This window comes from Euphorbia lathyris, chromosome 2, assembly GCF_963576675.1.
Source record: "Euphorbia lathyris chromosome 2, ddEupLath1.1, whole genome shotgun sequence".
NCBI classification, from domain to species: domain Eukaryota; kingdom Viridiplantae; phylum Streptophyta; class Magnoliopsida; order Malpighiales; family Euphorbiaceae; genus Euphorbia; species Euphorbia lathyris.
The window spans coordinates 22,834,631-22,855,536 of NC_088911.1; the positions used below are offsets into that span (position 1 = coordinate 22,834,631).

Genomic DNA, 20,906 nt, shown 5'->3' on the forward strand with positions numbered 1-20,906 from the left:
TTAGTATTTTTTGTTATCTATGAAATTATTTATTATGTATTGGTTGTAAAATTAGTTGAAAAATTAAGAGCATGTTTGGTTCACTTGTTTGTTGTTAATGTTTGCTGTTACTTATAAACATCATCATATATTAGTTGATTATTCTATTAAAAGCAATTGTTTCGAATTTTTACTAAAAACTTTTATTTTATGTTTAAAATTAAAAGGAAAAAAATAGTGCCGGAAAATGGAAACAAACGGACATTAATACAATATAAAGGTTTCTTGAATTATAAGGTATAAAATATATATATATATATATATATATAATAGTTTACTAATGCCTAATTCAGAGCCGACATGCAACAACTCATATGTTTTTGCCAACTTAGTAATGACACAATTACTAATGACTTATAAGTGATATATATATGGTACACTATTAGAAAATATCCATTTATTGATGGAAATCTCTGGAATCATTTCCGTGGAAAACATTTATGGAAATTCCGCCGGTCTTATAATCATCAAACGGATTGACGGAACTGGTTGACGAAATCTACTTATCCATCAAAATGTTTGGCGGGAGATTTCCCACCGTCATCCATACGTTTTATTTGACGGAATTGATTCCGTCAAAATCGGATTGACATTTTTTTTGACGTATGTTACGTAAAAAGTGGGGGACTAATAAATTATTTATCCGTTAAAATATATTAAATTTTTTTTTCATCACTACTAATAAATTATATCATAATAATAAGGGTAAATTAAAAAAAAAAAAACATATGGACCGATTTCAAAAAAATAAAAACCTGTGGTTTGTTATTACAAAAAAAAAAAAAATGTGTTATACGCCGTTACCCGAAAAACGGAAAATGGATGTTGTTATTGGGACAACCAAATTGCAGCTGTTATATACATCACATATATATCAATGGCTTCTTTATCCTCATAAATTTACAACAAAATGCAGCATGTTATGGACAACATGAGTTCCTCTTTTCCTATCAATTAACAAGTTAGTTTCGTTCCTTCCCTTCTTGCTAACTCATGGACAGTTCCCTTCTTGCTAACTCCAGATTGAAGAGAAATGGAGCTTGTTCCTCATAAGTCGAGAGGCTGAGCTTTAGTAAATACGAATACTCCGCCACCTCCGACAGCACGCCCTATAAGCATATTCCCGTCCAGATAGGAAAGGTAATATAATCCTCCCACTTGTTGCCTGAAATTAAAATTCTTTTCCTTTCATTCATGTGTAAGTTGGACTTAAAATTTTGTTTTGTTCAACATTTGAACCAATTTCTTACCTCCCTGGATTTCCTGGACTTGTTACAGGAATTTGAGCTTTCAAAGTACGAATGAACTGCAAGATCTGCAATTAACAGAGAAATTATTAGTTGCTTCTATTCTTGTAGAATTAATAAAGGTAAGGGAATACTTGAAAACAAATAAAAAGTCAAAGAAAGCAACTGCAATATTCACTATACCTGGAGACTTAGGAATGAGCGTGGTAGTACTGCTGGAGCTATAAAAGATTGCAGCTCGTCGCTGATTTTGATATTTTGGACGCTTATCTGCCAAAATCATAACCGTTTTGGCCTCACATAAACGAACGGAAAGGCAAAGATAAAGTAACATAACGTTTTCTTGGAGAAGGAAGAAATTTTTAATTGCCTTTAGAGACTATGAAGTCGGCTATTAAATCCATGACATAACAATAGCAGAGCTAGCTATGTATTTGCGCTGTTTTGTCATTAATCCAATATAATATGCCGCATGTTTTAGCCATAGTTATGGTTAAGTCATGTTAAATATAGCACAAAGAATCTGACCTCTTCAAACTGAAGATAGATGTTACGCGCAGAAACAACATCAAATTTTGCAGAAACGAGGAGAGTAGCTCCATCTTGTTCCTGTAAAACATAAGTATAACCATCATATACATTTGGTAGAGCCCAATGTTTCTTAAAATAAACTGCTGCTTTTGGGTTTGATTCATTTTGTCTATCTCATTCAGTTTCCTGTTTTCTTATAGGCAGTCTTTTGTAATACATTCTTATTCATAGCTTTTGGAATACATTTTTCAGACGTTTTAGTCATGATAAAGATACATCCAGATGTCCTTAATCCCTCACATGGTTGAAGAATCTACTCCTTATAATTGCAACAGTAAAGTTCCTAAACATGAATGAAAAAGAAAAGAAAAGGTTTCAAGTACTAGTAAGGCAAATATTGGAATTACTAATGAACACAGATTAAAAGATTTTCAGATTTAGAGTTGCTTTGACTGATAAGACATAAATCCTAATATGCTGCTTCAATTGATTATATACTGATAACTCTAGCTAGCTCAGATTGACTAAACATAGGTGATGCAGTGGAGGAGAGGGGAAGCTGAGGTTTTACCTCTAACAATGAGGGGATACTCCACCGAACAACATTACGAATGATACCTCCATTGGACTGATCTCGACATTCAAACTTCTGAAAGATCTGCCCGACCTATCCACTCGTTCATAGACAAATACATGATAAACAAAGTGATCAAGATAAAAAAATATAGAGAAGAGCACAAGCAAATTATCCCAAGTCCTATAGCAATTGGTGCTCTAAGGATGCCATTTGCATAAATTTGTGAGCGCTTACACTTAAATCAAAAGTAAAAGTGCCTCTTCAAGCAGAGAGTAAACAACAATCAAATCTCACACAGCAGGCATATCTCCAATTTGAGATGGTTAAGACTCAAGATCCTCGTACTATTGCTAATGAAATTTTATAATAGCAGGATTCTTATTTATACCTGTAAGAAAGGAAGCCTAGCAGAAGATTCCAAGAGAATAAGGACATCAGGAGCAGAAGTATACTGCAGGCGCCATGTTCCATCCAACTTAACAAGGTCAATTGGTGCAACCATGTTATATCCTTCCAAGTTCACCTGCCAGACTTACCAAAAAAGAATGCAAGCAACTTCATTTTTTTATGGAGAATTGTGCATAAAAAATATCTGTTTAACACAAGCAGTCCACAAAAAAAGTTAGCTGAAACAGACCAGAGTCTCCTCAATGATTGCCCGTTCATCGGCTGTGGCAACGAGCCCTCTTTGTGTATCTTGGATAGTTGTTAAGAGATGATGCTTTTTTGTCTCCATTTCAAACTCAGACACCTAAAACCCACAAAGGTTAAGAAGAATAGTCCAATAGTTAAAAATCAAATAATAGGAAGAAAGCAAACCGGAGTAACTTTGGCGGATAGAATTGCCGAACACTGAATCTTTTTCCCTTGGAACACATTTCCAGGAGCAGAGATGTTTAACCTAGAAGGCTTAACCTTGGAAGCAGCTTTGTTTACGGTAGCAGGGCAGAAGGAATTAGGAACAGCCACATTCATTTCTTCTTTGATGAAGAGAAAAAAACACAAAATAAGTGAAGCAAATTATACCCAAACAGAACAACATTTACCAAAAGTTAAGCCTCATTTACCAAAATTTGTTTGATTTATGTACACAAATGTTGAATCTCAAATAATGGACAGAGTTTGAGAATTCAATTTTGATTATCTATACAAAAGACATAAATGGAAGAAGAAGAAGAAAGCATACCAGTGGGATTTTGCAAAGTAAGAGGGAAGTGGACTTGTGTCGGATACAAACCCACACCACGCTTCCTTATCCTATTTTTCCCATTTATTCTGCTCCATCTCCTACAAAAAATATTTTCACCTACATATTAGGCCTAAAATAAATGGTCAAGAAGAACGAGAAATAAATCTACCAAAAGATATCAAAAGGTGCATATGGAGATGTTTTATGGTGTTGAGAAATAATTGTATTTCAAAATCGGGAGTATTAATTTTGGAGTAGTATAGAATTTTCATTTTCAGAATATATTGAGATAAGATTCAATTTTTTTTATCTAATAAAAAATTTCAACAAATTATTTTGAGATAATTACTAATCTAGCCTAATGAAGAACCCCACTTTACATATCTAACTCACCTTCCTTTCATTTTACCAAATTAGACAAATAAACTCATTTTGGACAAAACTACCCTTATTTTAGTTTGAAGGTTCATCTCCTACCTCCCGCTCCTTCCACTTCCACTTCCTCACCTGACCTTTCCCATTCAACTTCATTGTGGTTCATCTTCTTCATTCTCAGTTCGTTTCAACTGCATTTTACGTTTTGAACTCATCACTATATATAATCCGGGTTGTTCTTCTCTACATTTTCATTTTCATTTTCTCCTACCTCGACATTTTCATCTCCGGTTTCTTTCTTCCCTGCGAAGCGCGACTGTGATGGCAAGAAAACGGAAGGCGACGGCGACGGCGGCGGCGGCAAGCGAAGAGGAAGGACGGACAAAGCATAAGGTAAGCATGCATCATCTTCTTCCCTGTTACCGCCATTAATGGTTTAAATGCGCTCGAATGCGCTCGTATGTTAACTGTATGTAGATATGGTCGCATTTGTTACCTAAATGCGCTCAAATGCGACAAGGTATAATAGGCGAACATAGTGTCGCATTTGTTACCTAAATGCGACACATGCGACGAGCCATTCCATTAAACTGTCGCATTTATTACCTAAATGCGCTCAAATGCGACATTATACACCATGAAACATTGTCGCATTTGAGCGCATTCACAGACGAATGCGACATGATTGTAAGCCTTATACATAGAATATGTCAGTTTTGTTAGAGAATTTAATGTGTGTATGTTTAAAATTGTTACAGCATGATCCCAGTGAATCTAAAAAGAGAAAACATAGTTCCATTTTCAAATATCCCAAGACGGTTAATTCGGATGCTCAAGTAACAGTCAGGTTTAATATGGATTCTGGGGTCATGATAAAGAAGTATTTGAGTGAAAAGCAGCTAGAAATGTATAGGAAAACATGTTTTGGTCAATATTTGGATATGAAAGTTGTTAGTTTCTCTGCTGGAATAGTGCATCATGTCCTATCACGGGAGATTAAACATAAAGAAAGTAAACACAGGGAGATGTGGTTCAGGGTGAGGGGAGTTGATATGCGGTTTGGAGATTGGGAGTTTGGCCTGATAAGTGGTTTAAGGTTTGGGGTAAACATTGGGGAATTCATGGAAAGAATGTATGAATTAGAGATGCCGCATAGGTTGCGAAATAAGTACTTCAAGAAATACGAGACAATAACGACAATTCACTTCTTTGAAGTTTTGAAAAGTGTACAATGGAAGAAGAAGGATGCGACCGACCGATTTAACCAAGATGCTGTGATGATTGCCATGTTGTACTTTGTGCATGGCAATGTATTGGATAATGCTAACGAGAGGCATGCAAAGGATTGGGTTTTGGATCTTGCAGATTATCCAAGCCTGTTTAATGAGTTTCCATGGGGGACGTTGGCTTGGGAGGAGACGTATAGGTTCTTGGACTGGGCCATTAGCAAAAGACTGAAGCAATTAGAGGCAAATGCAGCGGGAAATAGGAAACGTGTGCCATATCAACTTATTGGATTTGCACACGTATTCCAGGTATGATTTGTGTATAATTTGTGTATGATTTGTCTATATATGTTTAGTGTTTGAATGCGCCCAATTTCCATCTGTGTCGCATTTATAATGGAATGTGCTCAAATGCGACATGATTGAGTTATAACCGTGTCGCAGTCGAGCGCATTGAAAATGGAATGCGACATGATTAGGTTATAAACCGTGTCGCATTCGAGCGCATTGAAATTGGAATGCGACATGATTAGGTTATAACCATGTCGCATTCGAGCGCATTCAAATGGAATGCGACAATGTTATAATTCTTATCAATGGATACCTCTTATTTGCAGACTTGGATTATTGAGTTGTGGAATGTGACTCATGCATATTACACAATGAGAAGTGGCAGCCCACTTCCACGCTTGTTTAGATGGTCCCAGAGAATAGTCCCCTCAAACAAAGCAATCAAAGAAACGTTTTCTGTAAGTGGAATGAGATTCGTGTGTTTCTCTTTACTTTGTATTTGTTTACCAATACATTGCTATTTTTTTTTCAATGTAAGGTTGCTGATCCTCCAGACGCGTGTCTTGTGGTTGAGGATAGAGAGAAAGAGTTCGATTGGTACACGTATTTGGTGGACCATGTTGAAGGACGGGAAGTTGATATAAATGCTATATTTGCCCCAATAATGAAAGGTAAGGAGAAGGTTGAAGCTGAGGAAGAGGAAGGTGATGGGGAGGAGGAAAGTGATGAGGAGGAAGGTGATGAGGAGGAAGGTGATGAAGAGGAGGGTGATGATGGAGGTGATGGAGGTGATGATGAAGAGGGTGGTGAGGAAGGGGATGAAGTTGATAGATATATCATTGCATCACGGTCACAAACGACCGAGATAAAACAACTTCAAAAAGTTCTAACGGATGTGCTTGAGAGGCATCATACGTGGTGCAAGGGAAAATTTAGTAAGGTCGACAGTAGGTTAGACAACCTAGATGAATGGGTATCATTGATTGAGGGAGATATAAAAGAATTAAAGGCGATGGGTCGACCCAATGCTAATGTGGAGAATGAGGAGGCTGAGGCCAATAAAATTCGGGAGGAGCCAGTGGTCGAAGAGGGGCGGATGAAAGATGGAAAGGAACAAGAGGCAGGTATGGTTCAAGAGGAGCCGATGAAAGATGGAAAGGAACAAGAGGCAGATATGGTTCAAGATGAGGAGGTTCAGAATGTTATTGTGGTACCAGACGATTCTGTGCAGGAGGAAGTTGCGCAATTAGATGAGGTTGTCCATCTTGATGATTCTGTGCCTGAGGAAGTGACACCAAAGTTGCAGCAAGAGGTATAAGTTGGTTGAATTTATACATATCGTATCTCTGTGTCGCATTCTGTAGTGGAATGCGCTTGAATGCGACAAGATTTTGCACTATGGCTTGTCGCATTAGAGCGCATTCATCTCCAATGCGACAAGATGTTGCACTATGGCTTGTCGCATTAGAGCGCATTCATCTCCAATGCGACAAGATGTTGCACTATGGCTTGTCACATTAGAGCGCATTCATCTCCAATGCGACAAGATGTTGAATTACAGCTTTCACGTATGAATTATTCATTACCATGTTTTTGTAGGTGGTTGATCCAAAAGAAGATAAAGGTCGAGGGACCGGAAAAGATGAAGTTAAGGAAAATACTCGAGGAGGTATAGTTCCAACCCGAGGTGGAGGCACAGTTAGAGGTAAAGGAGCAGGACGTGGAAAAGGAGCAGGACGTGGAACAAAAGTAGTACGTGGAAAAGGTAAACGGGTTGCTAAGGTTAGCAAGTATTTGAATTCGCCGTGGACCGATCCATTAAAGTACACCGATCCAGTAGCATTATATGGTGGCCATATCAAGTCCGGATTTGAGGAAAGACCAGTCATTTGTAATGTTGATGATCAGCGCCACCGAATAGATGCATGTTTGATAGAAGAGCTGGAATCGTGGATCAACGGGCCTGAATCAACTCAGGGAATACGTTTGAAAGGTTTAGAAATATACAGTTTGGATGCAAAATTTTTCAATACACTTCGGGATGTGGGGACGTATATCTGGAATGAGGTAACCTTAATCTTATATCATATTCATTTGTAAGTATGTGACTTTTACTGTATTAAATGTTTGCATAATCTTATTGTAGCATATCAATGGTTGGCTGTATTTACTTAGACGACAGTCAGTACAAACTGATGTGGCTGCAGAATGGACCACTGTTGATACTGACTTTGTTGGATGTATGTGCCAAGCCATGTTTGTGAAGGGGTTCAATGAACCGGGGTGGGATAGTGAAGACTATTTCGTACGAAGAGTAAAAGGTGATGCAGATAATTTTGTACGCCCTTGGCACACAGTGAAGAGAGTGTTTATTCCGATAAATTACAAGCAAGAGCACTGGATCCTAGGAGTGTTCGAGTTGGGGAATATGCACTTATATATATATGACAGTCTTGTATCAAACATGTCGGAGCAACCTTTGGATGCGGTTCTCCAAACACCCTTGCAAGTCATTGTTAGAGTAATGGAATTGAGTGGCTATTTCGTAGATGGACGGGAAAATGTGCGACGGATGATCACTTGGAGCAGAGTTACAGGGGTGCCACAACAAATGTCCGGCTCAAATGACTGTGGCGTTTGGACTTGCATAAACGCACAATTCTTAAGTGGATTACATGATCTCCCGCATGACGACTCTTATGTATATCCATACAATTCTACGGATGGCGCTTTCTTTCGTTTACGACTTACGGTTGAGTTGTTTCATGGACGTTTGTTAGACTTCAAATGATATTGTACTCTGATTCATGATGTTGTTATATATGTAATATTTATGCACAATTTGTTATAAACCCTGTCGCATTTGAAAGGAATGCGCTCAAATGCGACGTCAAGTATTCACAATGAATTTCCTGAGTCGCATTTGAGCGCATTCAACGCACAAATGCGACTAGGATTCTTCTAAACCCTGTCGCATTTGAATGGAATGCGCTCAAATGTGACGCGAAGTATTCACAATGAATTTCCTGAGTCGCATTTGAGAGCATTCAACGCACAAATGCGACTAGGATTCTTATAAACGCTGTCGCATTTGAGTGGAATGCGCTCAAATGCGACGTGAAGTATTCACAATTTGTACAAGATAACAAGATAAAGTATTATACAATATAAATTTGTTTGTCCCCAATAGAATCATATAAGCACATGATAACAAATGATCATAAATGCTTCGAGGTAGTAGTGTTAGAACAACTTGCTGAACTTGAGATTACACTAGGAAGCCGACTAGTGTTTGGAAGCATGGATGGACAATTCAAACGATTATGACCGATGCTTCCGCATCTGCTACACCTTGTGCGAATTACGTCTTCACCCACAGATGGCCTTCTTTTTTGACCTTTTGGTCGACCAGCAGACCGTCCCTCCTTCTTAGGAGGAAGCACTTTCATAGGATTCTCGTTCACTTTCCATTCTGATTGATGACCAAGTGGATATATCGACTCACCCCATGCCAACTTAACTGACTCGTTGGTGTAGTAGCGATGTACCCACCTATAGGCGTTATCCATCCTATGTTTGGAAGCAATTTTGCATACGTGTTCACATGGAAATTGTGCTAGTTGCCATTTCCTGCACGTACATGTTCCTGCATTTAAATCAACAAGTCCCCCTTTAACCCGATCACCGATTTGAAAGGTGTGATTATCCACAGGGAAATATGAACAACGTATCGCTGTCTCTACACGCTTTATCATCCTTTCTTCCGGCTTCCTTGCCAAATAGCCCACACGTTCTTCTGCAGAAACATATTAATCTCGTAAATAATTACGTATGTCTAAATAAAATAAAATAAAATAGAATACACGTTTATAACCTGCTTCTGTACGTCTCTCGTAAAACCATTTTTGTAGTGTCATGCGTATGAACTCAACCAACATTGTGATTGGTAGACGTCTAGCCTCCACCATTAACGCGTTGAATGATTCTGCCACATTCGTCGTGATAATGTTATATCGACGACCACAGAAGAATGCACGGGACCATTTCTCTTTTCCAGCTTGCAGTAAATATTCGGCAGCACCGGAATGTAGTGAACGAAGTGTTGCAAAGGATTCCTCAAAATCAGATACCCGATAGGATTTTGCACATTTCCAAAATGCCTCATCTATCTTACGAATTCCACGAAATTTGGCCTTAACATTTTGTTGCAGATGACGTGCGCACGCCCCGTGAACAGCATTAGGAAAAACCAAACTAACTGCATGTATAATGCTTTGGTTCCGATCTGATATAATGGCTAGATCTTCAACATCATTCAGACACTCTTTCAATTTGTTGAAAAACCAGAGCCATGATTCATTACTTTCTTTCGGTCCAACTCCAAATGCAACAGGAAAGATCATTTTGTTCGCATCAACACCAACTGCAATGTATAATATGCCGGGATATTTACCTTTTAGAAACGTTCCATCAACGGCAATGACAGGTCGAATATGTAGTTTAAAACCTCTCAATGATGCACCCATAGCCATAAAGAAAAATCTAAATTGATCATCATCATCTGTCTCGATATGTGTCACGGTACCCGGATTTGTACTTTTCAACATCTCACAGTAGTCCGGCAACAACATGAACGATTCCTCCGGGGAACCACTTTGTGCTTCCAATGCCTAGTGTCTTGCTCTCCAAGCTTGCATATAAGAAAGATTGACGGAAAAATCTCGTTCAAAATCAAAAACAATATCCTTTGGTCGATGCACCCGATTTTCCAAATCAAACCTGCTTCGGAGTAGTATCCTTGCAACACGTTTCCCCGCTTGCCTATGGTGCGGACATATCTGATCTCTCCCACAAGCATGCATGTCCATACCATCTATTCTTGAAAGCCTGAACAAATTGAAACCTGGAATGACGATCCCTCTAGCCCTCCAATTGCATTTGCCCACATCCTTACATTTCACCTCAAACAAAGACTTGTTTGATTTGTAAACCTTCCATTCAAACTTATTTTCAATTGCATATTTTCCAAGTGAATCTTGCAATTCAACTTTGTTTGAAAATATATCATTGACCCTCAAAGCAGTACCTCTGTTTGATTGTTTAGGTGCAATCATATTCACGGGCGCATCGCATGGCTTTGGACACCATCGAAATGGATCAGTCATCCTTTTCATTCTATCTTCATCGCCATCCTCATATGGGATACGTTGGACGCATTTAGATTGCTTAACTGTTTCGTGAACACTTTTAACAGGAATTTTATTCTGAGTGGTATCTTCATTCTCCACATTAGCACCATTATCGTAACAATAATCATTATCATAATGCTCATCATAATGATCGTGATTATCATTATTCATATAATCATCGATGCCATTTCCACAATCGTTGTCATCATTACCATGTATAGGAGCATCCAGTTCGATGGTGGGATCATTACTTACTACTTCCGTTGGTTTGCTTTGACCAACATGTCCATCCTTGTTAGGTCGCAATGTTGAAGCTTGTATTGTTCGCATGTTTAGAGTAGCATACAATGGAATCAAATCGGTCGGATTCATTCGGCAGTACTCTATGAATCTCATGACATCTCCATCGTCATCAATATCTGCTATCCCACCACGTAGTTTATTTGGACCATATGTCGCCTGCATTGACATTTGGAGATCATACGAGGTTGAGTCAACGCGGAGTGCACCATAAACTTTCTCTTTCAACTTTTGCAAGTCAATATCTATTGGCAAAACCAACAACTTCGCTTTACCACCCACGTATGTCATCACTTTTCCTTCTGTAGTCCACTGTCCGTTCCAAGATAAAAAAAACACGTACACCTCTCTTTGGTTGACATACTTCTACATTTAGTAAAATGGACACGTGATCAAAACATAATAAAGCCAATTCATATGTAAATGAAGCTCAAATGCGACATGATACACCAAAATGCGACTCAAATGCGACAAGCTATACCAAAATGCGACTGCCAAATGCGACATGGTACATCAAATGCGACCGCCAAATGCGACCGCAAATGCGACATGGATATGAATGCGACAAGCTATATATTAGTCCTTGTCGCATTTTATTATCTGTGTCGCATTTGACCACCGAATGCGACAGATCGGGAGACAATGGCGGAATCGAAAAATGTCAAGATTCAAACAAATGTATTCGAAAACCAACTGTGTATTTCTAGTAATATGTATGAAAAATGAGGGAATGATACTTACATGAACTTGAATGGGGTATGGATATCTTTAGATCTTGGGTTGAGTTGATAAATTTTTCTGTGAGAATGTGAAAGTAAATGAAAGGGAAAGAGGAGATGGTTGTTATATGAGAATAAGGGTAGTTTTGTCCAAAATGGGTTTATTTGTCTAATTTGGTAAAATGAAAGGAATGTGGGTTAGATATGTAAAGTGGGGTTCTTCATTGGGCTAGATTAGCAATTATCCCAATTATTTTACCATTATTAACCATTTGATGTTTTTTAAAACTTTTTAAACATTATTCAAAAAATATTTATTATGTTTTTTTCTATATCGTTTATGCAATTTTTCGATTCAAGGATAACGATTTTTCGATTCGATAGTCGTCGGTCACTTTTTAGATGGATTTTATTTCAATTAAAATTTATTGCGTACGTAAAGATTCGAATCTAATTTAAACGATCTGAAAAGACAAGGAAAAATATTTATTAGATTACTTTTTTTCAATTTATTAAAAAAATTATTTGAAAGTTGAATAAAATCATCAAATAAGTCCATTAAAATTGTGAATTAACAAAGTGATAAAATTGATAGGCGGATAAAGTGTATTAAAGTTAACAGTTCAAGGTTTCATATATTATTTGTCTCTAAACTTGTTAAAAAGGTTTGATTGGTTTACTGAATTATCAAAGTGTCCCGCTCTTTCAATTTGCATAAATAAAATTATTACTTGGTCAATTATAAAACTTGTCTTCTCTAATATTATAATCGCATATCTCAATTTTAGTCATTTTACCTTTTTATTAAGACACGTGTAATACATTTTCCTCTTTCACTGGATTATATTTTGGGCAAGTTTAGAAAGACCAACTTAATATTTCGTGCAAATTAAGAAAGCCATTGACACACTTTAAAGTTCATATAAGTTTTTTTTTTTTTTTTTTTTTTTAACAAGTTTGTGTAAATATAAATTTGGACAACCTATGATGCAATTATGTATGTATAGGCATTCCATTCAAAGGTTATCCCTCCAGAGTAGGTATTTGAATAAGACGGAAATGGCGACAACTTGGCCTCTTCATCGTTGCTCGTCCTTGGCTTTTCAGCGCGCCACTTATGCTGCTGCTATTGTCGCTGGGGGGCCTAGGAGGTCCTTTGCAAGCGGGAGCTGTGATTTTAGGGCATGGAACTGGTTTTTTCCCTCCAGATATTACTGCTCCTCTTCCATCACCAACGCCGCTGTCGTACTTGCAAATGATGACAAGTACGGTAACAAGCAGATTATCAGTCTCACTCCTCGTCTTTACGATTATATTCTCTCCAATGTTCGAGAACCGGAGGTATATAAGCTTACCAATTTCTCATTCCTTCCTGTTCATTGTTGATTTCCTTCTGGAATTCTTGTAATTTCAGATTTTGCGGCAACTGCGAGAGGAGACTGCAACTCTTCGTGGCAGCCAGATGCAGGTAATTCAACTGATAGTTTTAGTTTTCACAAATCTTTTTACTTTCATTTCGAGTTAATCGAACTCATGGATGAGGTATATGCTATTCGAATAGGTATCTCCTGAGCAGGCACAACTTCTCGCTATGCTCGTGGAGATTCTTGGTGCGCAACGGTGTATTGAAGTTGGTGTGTATACTGTAAGTGTTTTTCTTAGGCAAAAAGCATCCTGAAGTCGCTTAGCATTCCAATTTTGGTAGATTTAGCACTGAGTTTTCATTTCAACAGATTAAACCTTTTTTTTTTTGTCACTTTTAAGCCTTTTATGATCAGAAAAGTTAGCATAGCATATGCTTTCAAAAAAATTAATTTTAACAGATCCAAATTATGTTTCTATGTGTAATGTAGCATAGAAAACTGTAAAAAATTATTTAGAGTTGTAAAAAATGCAAAGTTGAACGCAGGTGACTTGAATAATGTTAACAGATTTTTATGTTTAAATTTTTTATTTTTTATTTTGTCAATCAAGATTATTTCAATCCACCGAAAATGGAATGGTACGAAGCTTAGGATGCTTTTTTGCCTTCTCTTTATTCTATTTGTTTTCTATTGTAAGGAGAAAGATATATGATATGATTGATGAATTAGTAACTTATATGTCCTAATTCTGATTCTGTCTTCTTGGTCAGGGATACTCATCATTGGCAATTGCTTTAGTGCTACCAGATTCTGGTTGTTTAGTTGCCTGTGAAAGAGATGCCAATTCTCTCGATGTTGCAAGGAGGTACTACGAGAGAGCTGGGGTCTCCCACAAGGTATACATAAGTTGGCTTGTTTCTATTAAATCTATAATTGCCATCTCTTAATTGTTTCAGTGTCAGAAAATGTCATATAGTACTCGAAAGGCTTTTTTCCACATTCTCAGGACTGCATTCAATTTGTTCATATTTGTTGGGATATAGATTACTTAGTTCCTTGCCGTTGCACTTACTTCGGCAATCATTGTTTTCTTTTTCAAAATGTGTTGAAGCATGTTCTCTGATCTTATTTCCTGTGATCCCTAAGTAATTCTTAGAAGTTTTTGAAACAAGGTGAAAGTGAAGCATGGAATGGCTGCAGATATCTTGAAGTCTCTGATTCTTAATGGTGAAGCTTCCAGGTATGTTGAAGTGTGATTTTTTTGGCTCTTGTTCCACTACCATACATCTTAAGGCATTTGTTCTTGCATAATGAATTGCTGTGCCATGGTTCTTTGATGTAGCTATGATTTTGCATTTGTTGATGCTGAGAAGAGAATGAACCAAGAGTATTTTGAATTGCTACTACAGCTGGTAAGACCAATGAAATGGAAAACTCCAGCAGCTTGTATGAATGTTTAATTAGTCTATCTGCAGGTTAGGGTTGGGGGTGTCATTGTAATTGACAATGTCCTTTGGCATGGAAAAGTAGCTGACCCATTGGTAATTATTCTCTGTAATTTATAGAAATTATCCCTTTAGATAAATTTCTGTGAGTGAATCTTCTTCTGGGTAGGTGAATGATGCTAGGACTCTCAGCATCAGGAATTTCAATAAAACCATTATGGAGGACAACCGTGTTAGCATCAGTATGGTACATACATGAAATCTTATATCCATTTGCTCAAGAAATTTTTTTAATTCTTTAATCAGCCTTTAAAAGCCTAAACCTTGTGAAATTAGGTACCTATAGGAGATGGCATGACAGTTTGCCGCAAAAGATGACTCCGTCACAGACTTAGTCCATCTCTCCATTATTCAGTACTCAATAGCATATTCCTTGTGCTTATGAGATTTTCTTTTCTTGCCAAGTTACAAGACAATATGCATTGGACAGTTGCAGAAAAAGCAGAATGAGGTAATTTTGTTCACACTTCGCATAGGGATATTGTTTCAGTATATGCAGGTGCAGTACACTATAGATTACTCGCCTTGGAGGAGAAGCAATCGTCATTTTTGTGAGTATTAGATAGTAGGAAATTCACGGGCAATGGAACTATCTTACAAATTATGTTGTCAATTTTGTGGCATAGTGTGATATTAATGTAACAATTGTGGCATATCTAAAATGAACAAGGAAGATGAATTGAATTGAATTGTTTGCATCTATAGTCTGCATCTTTGTCCACATATATATCCTTTTGGACTGAGAACATTCAGTAATTTCCACAAACAAAGATAAAAGTATATCTGCTAAGCTTTGAGTGACCTTTCTCTTTTGTGAGTGTTGTCTCTCATATGGATTGGAAAAAGGAAATGGTAAACTTAGTACACTTAACATATATTGGAGGATATTCAGCGAGGTGATGTTAGATTGATCCAACTGTAGCTAATAACATCGACTCAAAAACATCTTTGGGCCTCGTCTCACTCGTAGAATCGCTTGCCATAATCAGACCTTTCCCATTGTTTCTGGTGCTTTGCTTGGTATTGGTGCAGGCCTGCTTCGGATTGGAGAAGGTCCCATCATTGACATCCTATCCTCCTGGCCGAAGGGTATTTATAACTCTCTGTTCTGGATATTTTTCGATACAGGTGGCAAAATATTGATGGCAAATATATTAAAGGTGAAGCAGATATCGTCAATGACAAGATTTGTGAAGTCTTCATGTGTTCTATGTCTGCCAGGTGCAGTTCTTTCATTTGCAATCCTGTATCCAAGCTATGTGATTGGAGAGAATGGTACAACGAGCGTTTCTGCTGAGGTGGTTAAAATCTGCTGAGGTGGTTAAAATCGTGAAGATCTTTCTTAATTGGAAATTCTTCTTCTCATTTTCCTTAAGAGTAACCTCTTTCGTAGCTACTTTTCAACACGCTCCTTTTTCTCTCAAAACTTAAATATAGTACATAATCTACTTCTACGAATCGATATTCTTTACTTGTAATTCTAGTATGTCAATAAAACCATGACTGCACTGTCACAACAACGTTCACATAACGTTTTCTCTGGGAGAAATTCTCAGTGAGCTGGTGCTCATTTTATAATTCTTAACAGGTGGGTAAAATGATAAGATAAATTCTATGATCAGTATCATTATCTATCTCCTTTATCTCAAGGTCACTTAAGGACACTGATAAGATGTGATTAAATGAACGAACGAGGAATGAGATGTGATCAAAATGAACGAGGAATGAGGGGTTAATGCTGTGAAAGCTTTTGGTATCATTAACAGAATTTCCACAGAACCAATGTGTATTTTTTAATGTAAAAAAAACCTGTGATTTACACTGTCTACTACCAGCAACATATTACAACACTCAACAATTTTATAAACATATCATGTCATCAAAAACAATGATAAACATGTCATCAAAATCAATATATCACATTGTTAGTTGAATAACAAAAAATGTTGCATTCCTCTACATACAAAAACACAGAAGTACATTTTTTTTTTTGCTTTTCCCAATGCTTCCCAATGCACAAATATGACAGATAATTACTGAAGACCATATCGGAACAATATAAACCAGCCGATTGCTTTGTACATTCAAAGTGCATACCTCTCAGCTTGATTCTTATTTTTCACTGTTGTAGAAATGGAAATCTATCTGTATTAGAGATGAATAAACAAAAAAGGGTGGCTTCCATCATACTATTGCAATTTCAAACTTGCTAGCTCGACCAAAATGATTATATCTATATTTCAGAAAATCCTATCAAACAATGTGGGAAAAAAAACAGTTCTCCACCTACATACATTCAGTGCTCATTGTCTTGGTTCTGGTCATTAACTTGGTTGTCATTAACTTCTCCATCTTCTCTAGCCCCATAATTAACCCATGGCAACATTGATTCAAGTAAGACTGCCAAGGCATTGCGGTTTGCAACATCACGTGGCGCATGAACACCACCAAGTGGATTGGCAATTTCGCCTCCATTTTCATCAGCCTCCATCATTCTCGGGTCAACCATAAAATTTTGCAAGTTCTCAGGTGGAAGAGTCGCCACTGTGTCAGAAAAATCTGAAACCATCAAATGGCTATACCTGTAAATATTAATTGATGTCAGAGCCAGATCTCGTGGTTCAATCTTAAACCTGCTTCCGAGGAATATCACAAGTGCTAAAGCGTGACAAAAAGGTACTTACTCATTGTTCTCGGAAGAGAAAACTTCATGTCGCACACAAGCCCAATCCTTTGCTTCACTGCTGTTATGTTCCAGAGTTTCAATAACTTGTAAAGCTGCATCACGAAGCAATTTCTGCAAATCTGGAAGCCTCCATATAATATAACTTCTCTCTACATATATACTGATAAGATGGTCCAAAGAAGAGGACCCTAATTTCTCTGACCGGAAAAAGGCATTCTTTAATATATTTGCCCATGCCTGATCTTTTAGTGGTACCTTGTCTACTAGCTTTCTAACAGCAGAAGGGTGAAGCATCAAAGCTTGCTTCATCAAGTCAGCTGAAGTAGCCTTTACAGCAGGCACAACAGTATCTTCTGCTTGTTCCTCGCGCTCTAGGTAAAAGCGGCAAATGGCAAGGGAATATGAGAAATTGGGAAACAACCATAAGGAGCTATCTCTTTTAAATTCTTCAGAGAAGTGTTCCAACCATGCATATTCATTTGCCCTCAAAGCAAAGTAGTCAATACAAAATAATGCCCCCATTGGATCATCTAAATCTAACGAAAGCAGTAATTTGCAAACTTCAAGGGCTGAACGGTGGCAGCCACGCCTGTCCATATTTTTCATGTGAGTGAAAAGGGTTGAGAACAATGGCTTGTTTGTTTCATGGTTGACCTTCAACTGACAATTTCCTTGCAATGGAGTAAACATTGGATGCCATGCACATTCTAACGCATATAAACTCTTCGCAATAGCATCAGCAGACATTTGATGCTCACCCACAAACTTGAAATAGTCGGCCATTGTTATAAGGGAATCTAAGTGATAAGGGTGGTGCAACAAAATGCTTGCTATGCCATTTAGATCATGAATAGCTTTGGCAGCTTCAAATGCTCGTTGAGCTTGATCATAGGACAACGAGTACACATATCTAGAACAAAGCAATCCAAAAATTAGGAAAGGTAACACCATTTGTATAGATGAGATCTTATCCTAGCTAATGACAAGTTACATGAAGACAAAAATCATAGATGGATACCTATACCCACAATGAGCAAATGCAAATACCTTATTTCTTCACTTATGTACAGTAGAAAGGCCGTAGTGTGAATAGACAAGGATTCAATGATCCAATAGAATGAAGAATATGGCAACCTATGAACCTCGCAAGTTTATGTAGAGTGCCTAAAACCTAAAATAGGAACAGAACTTCTAATGTCCTAATCATTGCAGAATGAAGATATAGCAAACATAAGCTATACAAACTAATTCCAAGCACAATAGTCCCTTTATATTGTCCACATGAGATGCAACGAGACCAGGTTCCAAATTATATGCTAATGTTTTGACCAAGTATCCCCTTATTCTCATGTAAAAACAATTATACACTGAAAATACCAAGTGATGCTATCCACAGACGCCAATAGTTATCCTATTAGCATTGTGAACTTCAAAATCAAATCTAGCAAAATTATTGCAAGTAACAAGGAAATGGAGCATTATGGCAGGCAACCAACTATATGAAGTGATAAGAATACTACTGACCTGAAATGATGGTATCCATCTCTGGTCTCCAAAAATTCCATGGATAAAGATCCATCCCACCGAGGCCAATGTTCTGAAGGAGAGACCAAAATTGTCTTTTTAATATGATGGCTTCCACGTCTTGCACCACGAAGCTGCCTAGAACTACTGGCGTGGTTACTTTTTTCAAATGATTTCACCACCTTAGAACCAAAAATTCTCCTTAGCTCATTTTCAGGATTTAGGCATTTTGGATCCACTTGAAAAATGGATGGTGCAGATTGTTTAATAAACTGTTCGCGAAGTCTTGCATTTTCTAGTTCGTTTTTTTGATGGTCAGGTTGACGGCTTGAGGAAGTAACATCCAAGGACACAGTTTCTAATACTTCATCTAACAATTTTTCACCTTTACATGTACTTGAAGATGTTGCTGCCTTGGTTTTCTTCTTTTTCTTTTTCTTGGATTTTTTATTGGATAGTGTCACTGCGCCACCCGTGCTTTGCATTGATTGAGACTCTTGTTTGTCATTGTTCTCCTCCATCCAGGTATCATCAGTGATTTCTGTGTCATTCTCCTGCAGCCAAACCTGAATATTAGAGGAATAGCACGACTTGCTTCTTGCAATTGCAATGCAAGCACCTATAATCTTATTGATGTAAGCAATTAAGCAAAATATTGAAGCCGAAACATCAATGCTACTAAAGACAAAATATATCATGTTTTCAAATGTTCTTCATTTGTTGCACAAAATCCGCTTATTAAGGTATCCAAATGCTATAATAGTTTTTGGAAAGCATTAAAAGACACAATTCTTCAGCTAGAGCATGGGCATTAGCATATTGTACTATCTGGACTATCGACATCTTTCTTTATTCAATTAGGGGCAATAAAAGCAGCAAGAGCACAAGGACATATGTACAAAACGATTGGAAAGGCCAGCCAAATGTTCAATTAGGGATCGCCTTAACGAAAAACACGATTCCTATCATGGAATTAGACTAAAGTTAATAAGAAAATAATTCCTCTATAGTTGTCGCTCCTTATTGTTAGCGACCCATTAATAAATAAGCGGCAACAATAAAAATTTGGTTTTCTCTGAGTAATTAAGTATGTATTCACAAAAGGAGAGATATGCTGAGGGAAAAAGTTAGGTCGAAGGCGGGTGAGAAGTAAAACCTGATCAGAGTCACCGTCGTTAAGGAGGTCGAATGGATTTATAACAGGACGACTGATTGAATCGGGAGATTCTGTTTCGTCATCTTCTTCTTCTTGTTGCTGTTGATGCTGCAGATGCTGCTCCTGTTCTTTCAGGACTTTCTTCAGTAACCTGCCCGACATTTATTTTGCAGGTAACAAAGGCAACCTTCAAGTCTCAGACGGTGGGGGTTTAGTGAATGGATTGTGGTTGCTAAACGTGAAAAGGAAGTGATGTAACAATATGGAGCTGAAAGCTAGTTGTGGCGGTGAAAACCCAGCTGCTCTGAAACCACGATTTTCTGTTGATCTTTTTCTCTTCTGCTGTCCAACACCTTCAAATGACTTGGGTTGGGCTCCTAAACAAATCCGTGGTTCCGGCCTAGAAATGTCACTTATGCATTTTTAGGTCTATCAATTTTTAGAGGTATTCACCTTAAAGAAAAAAATACAAAAAAATAAGTGAGTTTTAATAATCAATTTTTTTCACGTTAAACAAAAGTTTTATTAAGAATATGTAGCAAGAGCATTATCAGCAAAAGAGAGTGGATGATATATCCAGACCCTTCTATCATATACAGAAGTTATCGTCGGGCAAACACATGAGTCATATAGTTCGCTAATCTATGAATGAAATTGACGCTACAATTTCATATATTCTTTATCAAAAATTTACGATCGCAAATAACAACATCAAGAATTGAATTACACATTGTCACGCATTAGAGCATACACTAATAATTATGAATCCGATTTGAGATTCGAGATGAATATTGTTCCATCCAACGCGCTTTGGTCCAGCTCAAGGCTTTGTGACACAAGAGTGCTTCAACTAGAAATGCCTCCTCCTGGCTACCGAGGAATCTATTTGCAGCAACAAGCAAACTCCCATCTGAGGAACGAGCCAATAAATCGTAACATGCACACCTCTGGCTCGGGAAAACTCCACCGTCAACATTAACTTTAATTG

At 37.5% G+C, this 20,906-nt stretch overlaps 3 protein-coding genes across 3 annotated transcripts; 1 reads left to right on the forward strand and 2 right to left on the reverse strand.

Moving 5' to 3' along the window:
• Positions 1–846: 846 nt before the first annotated feature.
• Positions 847–3,807, reverse strand: LOC136217286 (probable plastid-lipid-associated protein 10, chloroplastic). Its single transcript, XM_066003889.1, has 9 exons — positions 3,581–3,807; positions 3,214–3,374; positions 3,032–3,145; positions 2,783–2,917; positions 2,389–2,484; positions 1,815–1,895; positions 1,470–1,556; positions 1,290–1,354; positions 847–1,204 (listed from the first exon to the last, which is right to left on the reverse strand). Exons 2-9 carry the CDS (start codon positions 3,367–3,369, stop codon positions 1,087–1,089), a joined length of 852 nt encoding a protein of 283 aa, XP_065859961.1. The 5' UTR covers positions 3,370–3,374; positions 3,581–3,807; the 3' UTR covers positions 847–1,086.
• An 8,866-nt stretch (positions 3,808–12,673) lies between these two features.
• On the forward strand, positions 12,674–15,252 carry LOC136217288 (uncharacterized). The gene is made up of 9 exons (XM_066003891.1): positions 12,674–13,024; positions 13,098–13,151; positions 13,245–13,328; positions 13,818–13,943; positions 14,220–14,287; positions 14,390–14,459; positions 14,523–14,588; positions 14,662–14,739; positions 14,829–15,252. Exons 1-9 carry the CDS (start codon positions 12,683–12,685, stop codon positions 14,868–14,870), a joined length of 930 nt encoding a protein of 309 aa, XP_065859963.1. The 5' UTR covers positions 12,674–12,682; the 3' UTR covers positions 14,871–15,252.
• A 1,140-nt stretch (positions 15,253–16,392) lies between these two features.
• On the reverse strand, positions 16,393–20,309 carry LOC136217289 (uncharacterized). The gene is made up of 4 exons (XM_066003893.1): positions 19,919–20,309; positions 18,763–19,316; positions 17,237–18,148; positions 16,393–17,134 (listed from the first exon to the last, which is right to left on the reverse strand). Exons 1-4 carry the CDS (start codon positions 20,078–20,080, stop codon positions 16,849–16,851), a joined length of 1,914 nt encoding a protein of 637 aa, XP_065859965.1. The 5' UTR covers positions 20,081–20,309; the 3' UTR covers positions 16,393–16,848.
• Positions 20,310–20,906: the final 597 nt, after the last annotated feature.